The sequence below is a fragment of the Atta colombica genome, unplaced genomic scaffold, assembly GCF_001594045.1.
Source record: "Atta colombica isolate Treedump-2 unplaced genomic scaffold, Acol1.0 scaffold187, whole genome shotgun sequence".
NCBI lineage: Eukaryota > Metazoa > Arthropoda > Insecta > Hymenoptera > Formicidae > Atta > Atta colombica.
In genome coordinates this window covers 1,300,031-1,304,715 of record NW_017259279.1, presented here as the reverse complement: position 1 = coordinate 1,304,715, position 4,685 = coordinate 1,300,031, and the positions used below count along the sequence as shown (strand labels likewise).

At 33.6% G+C, this 4,685-nt stretch overlaps 1 protein-coding gene across 4 annotated transcripts in view; it reads right to left on the bottom strand.

The window, feature by feature from the left end:
* Positions 1-1,151: 1,151 nt before the first annotated feature.
* LOC108686599 (MAGUK p55 subfamily member 7) overlaps positions 1,152-4,685 on the bottom strand; it is an 8,938-nt gene continuing 5,404 nt past the window's right edge. For 2 of the 4 annotated variants that reach the window (XM_018191994.1, XM_018191995.1), the window contains 3 exons: positions 4,008-4,310; positions 3,247-3,590; positions 1,152-2,114 (listed from right to left, as the gene is read on the bottom strand). In XM_018191994.1, the coding sequence (XP_018047483.1) occupies positions 1,938-2,114; positions 3,247-3,590; positions 4,008-4,310 (824 nt within the window). In that variant the 3' untranslated portion in view covers positions 1,152-1,937. The remainder of the gene's footprint in view (positions 2,115-3,246; positions 3,591-4,007; positions 4,311-4,685) is intronic. The other 2 variants (XM_018191996.1, XM_018191997.1) reach the window with 1 other exon arrangement.

Genomic DNA, 4,685 nt, shown 5'->3' with positions numbered 1-4,685 from the left:
TACATCAAGGGTGAATTATGTAACGTCAACTCGATAGAGCGTATAGCTTTCTTTCTTTCATTGGCATTCCATTGTCATGGAAAAGAATAAAATAAAATAGTAATATCGTGGTAATGCTGACCGAATGGAAAATACAGTAAATACAGTGGAGCGATCATTTCGGTCGCATTCTAGGTACAATACTTATTTGGCAACAATTAACAACAATCGAGATCAAAGATCATCCACGTAATGATTCTCCCAGCTTTGAAACGAAACTTCCAGAGCAACCTCGGCACAACCATTTTATGAGTGTTGATCCCAAGATATATGCGAGATTCTCATGGTTTCAAAACTGGAATTTCACACAACGCACAGTGGGGTATTCGTCCGATTTAGGCGGCCAAAGTCGATTTTTTAAAACTCATTTCAAATTAAAAATAAAGACTACTTGAGGAAGCTGAAGAGTCAAAAAACAAATTGAATATCTAATGTCCGTCGTTACGCGTAAATAAGCGACTGTCCAATAGTCGAATCCTATTGTTATTTTCTTGAGCAAATTTTAATAAACTCGAGGATATTAGTACATACAAGGACTTCTGGATGTTTCTCGATTTTTTTATTTTAATAAAAAGATGAAAGTTTCTAGGTTTCCACTTCACGATTTCGTAAAAACAGTCGCGGAATCACGCGGTTGTCTGTGTAATAGCCAATATAAGTTTATTAAAGTATTAAATAAGAATTTCTTGATGAACACCTCTCATGTGTTTATTTCTAGTTTCAATTATTTGAATTTTATTTTAAAGTCACTGAATGTCAAAAGACATGACTCGAGAAAAATTGTTTAACATGATACAGCAGTAAAATTTACGAAACATTAACAAAAAATTAGAATTTTTAGAAAATTATCTGTTAACCTTTGAAAACCTTTGAAAATTATTTAAACGAATAAATAAAGAAGATAAAGCATAAAAAAGACTATAATAAACTAAAAAAACAAAACAAATTAAAAGTTTTTTAAATTAAATAATTAAATAAAATTTGTTTAACTAATAATAAGATTTAATAATAATAATATTTTTTAACTAAATAGATTTTAAAAAATAGGATTATATATATATATGTGTGTGTGTGTGTGTGTGTGTGTGTGTGTGTGTGTGTGTGTGTGTGTGTGTGTGTGTGTGTGTGTATATAGCCTGCAACAATTAAACTATATTTTTTCATAGAAAAAGTATTTCCTACAGTACTTAAAACACAATGAATTAATAAGACTACATTTCAATCCACTATAAAAATAATTTAAGCCTAAATCGATCAAATACTCAACTTTGCGACGTATCGAAGGACGTACAGAAGAGATTCGCGATGAGATCGGAGATCGCGATACGAGATCTCCCGCCGCTGGTGAAACTTCTGGCAGTAAGGGTTCTAATTGTAAGATTAAAAATGCGCGGAGTGTCGCTAAAACGTTTGATAGATCCGGAAAACAAGAATTGTGGAATTTGAACGACTTTAAATCACTTGGAGCGTATCATCGAGATTATTTCAACATTTCATACTTAGCTATTTAATCTAGTCGAGGAGAAGCGCGTCGCGTTCCTTTCGCGATCGATAAATCGTTACTTACGAATCAGCAACGATCATCGTCGACGAACGCACGGCATCCGAATAGAAAATTTTATTTAATTCGTTTTCAAAACGGATAAAGATTCGCGGACGCTCGAGGTACGAAATTTTTCTACAAGTGTAAAGGCGCGATAACGTTCTAGGTGGTAAATTGCAATTCGGTGAGACAATAGACGAGAAATATACGTCCTTCGCGGGGAAGCAGAATTAAAGTGTCGTCGAGCGTCGCGAGAAACGCTCGATCTCGTCAAATCGCAACGAGTAGTCGCGCGTCTCTAACAACGAAACCCTTCTCTTCCGGCTGTTTTGTTCCACGAACTTTAAGGATCATTTTATTGAACCCACGAGGCTGGTACCCAAAGCGGCTCAGATTCCACTCGATGGATTGCGTTGATTAGTTGCTCAAATGTCATGGAAAGGTCAGCGTTCACAATCACCTCGTCGAAAAGGTGAGAATACAAGAACTCTATCCTTTCCGCACTGTGCAGGATCTCATGGAATTCTTCGTCCTGCAATAGGATATAAGCTTGATGATAAAATACACAATGAATTTACTCTCTTGGACTGCAAAGATGTTTATTGTTAACATTTTGGAATTTTGACGACAAAATGTGTAACATAGTTATTTCTGCTGGATCCGTGAGTTGACTAGACATTAATTAATTTCAAAAAACTAAAATGACACAAATCTAATTAAATGCGAAAATTTCTATATTCGGTCAAAACATTTAAAATTAAAAATGTGTTCTTAACAAATAGCTTAAACATAATTATTCAAAAATTAACTGTTTAAAAATAGATAAATAGAAGAATAAATACTAAATTAATGTGCAAAATATTAATATGCTCTGAGATGCTTAATATGCTTTTTTTGAAGACGGCTCATAGTGCTTAAATATTTCTTGTGTGCATTTACATATCTGATTCTGCATATTACGCACTGAAATCTTTTTCGGTCTTGAAACGCCATCATGAATAGAACCAGAATAGTATCACTTTATTAAATTGACAAGCAGTTTAATAATTTTTAATGCTAATAAGCATTAAGGGTATTCAATATTTGATGTTAATTATCTTAAAAATCATCTTAAAAACTAACATCTTTAAAACTGCTAATTTATTGCGAAAAATATTACCTTAAAATGACGTGACTCGTATAAAAAAATAAATATTAAGTTTATTTTAATAATAATAATTTAAAAAAATTGTAGATATAACACAAAAAATATAAAGAATATAATTGAATCCATAAACTCACCGTCATTTTTAAAGAGTTAAATATTAGAATATGGTGAACAAAAAGATAACAATAAGTAATACTTTCAGTGCTATGTCACAAATACTTAGGTGTCGCATAACATTCGTAGGAGTTCATTTGTGATGATTTTATCCAATTAAGAATGATTTTACTAATTGTAAGTATTTTAAACATTAAAAAACAATATAAATTATATTAAAACATTAAAACAATAAAATATTAAAATAATATATTAAATTCGTTAAGCTCAATGTAAAATTTTATAAAACATCAGCATGGCAGTCAGAATAGTAAATTTAAAAAAGAATCAAATTATAAAATCAAGTTAGAAAATGATTGTAATTTTTGTCACAATCTGTGTAAATACAAATTTCCAACTTTACCGTGAAGCCTCGAGAATTACTCTCGTCAAAAGTTGATCTCGCTCGTGCTTCGTTTCTGGTGTCTTTTAGCACTTCGAACGTCGGCGGTTTCACGTATATGACATATGGCCTCAATTGCGGTGTCCTTAGCATCTTGAGGGCTTGATAGTGAGGACTTAAGAGGCACACATATCCGGCGTTCACAAGCGAGCTGACGCTTTCGGAACTGGTACCATATAAATTTCCCTTATACTCGCCATACTCGATGAACTTTCCAGCCTCGATGTCCTCCTCCATTTTCTCCCGAGTCATGAAGTGGTACTCTTTGCCGTTTATTTCACCTGGTCGCGGTGGCCTAGACGTGTCTGAATAAAAGAATTATTTCGTTTAAAAAGGATATTAGATTGATAAATTAATCGGATATTTCCTATACTTTACAATTATTTGTAAATTATTATAATTTTTTTGATAGATTTACTAAATATTTTTTCTTTTGATTCTTTTATTTTTCAAATTACTTTTCTCGTGCTTTATTCATCGTTGATTTAATTTTCTCATTACAGTCATTTCTTAGATTTACCAGATATAATATATATGATTTTTAATTACGTCATAATATTTATGAATTTAATTGTTCTCTTAACCGTTAATTAGTTACGCAAGGTCACCGCGATCCCTGTCATTTTATTTAACGATAATCGAATTTTTCCGCATAATTAACTAAAGATTAAGCTAAGCTCTCTCCTTTCTTATATTAGCTGTGTGTTTCTTGGTAAACTTACAGGGAATAGGAGTCTTGTACTTTTCGGTATCAGTCGCTATGAGCCGCCTCTTCAACTCGTTCCTACCGACTCCCGGTGGCCCAATGAGAACCACCGGCCGATACAGGCCCGGCCTGGGGTAAAGTTTCGCGACCTCTTCGTAGGTCGGTACCTCTTCCCGGTCAAAGTCGTCGTTCTCTGCAGCGTCATACATGATTTTTTTAGTTTTAGTTCCCTGCAAGTTGCACTTTGTAGGCGAGGCGTGCAAAGAGGTACTGGGACGGGGGCACAATGCGGGCAAAGGCACTGGAACAGAACACAAGCCTAACCGACGGTTAGGTCGTCAGGCCATCCATTTGTTAAAGAAGCGCAGCCGAGATTAGCTTACTGAATTAAAGGGTAACCACCTCACAAATCTACCGCGCACACAACTGACTGATCCTAAAGTATACTTAAGGTGGTCTCTAACGAATTTAATTCATTATTACACAACATCGCTACTTTTATGCCAAAATCAGCGGCAAGCTTTAACAATATCAGCCTTCAAACAGAGCATTCTCGGAGCATATTGGCATTTTACACATTAATTTAATAATAATTATGTTTAAACTGTTTATGAAGAAAATAATTTTGATTTTAGAAAAAAGATAACATTCGGTACTTTTTTTATGTACTTGACGTATATATATATATATATAT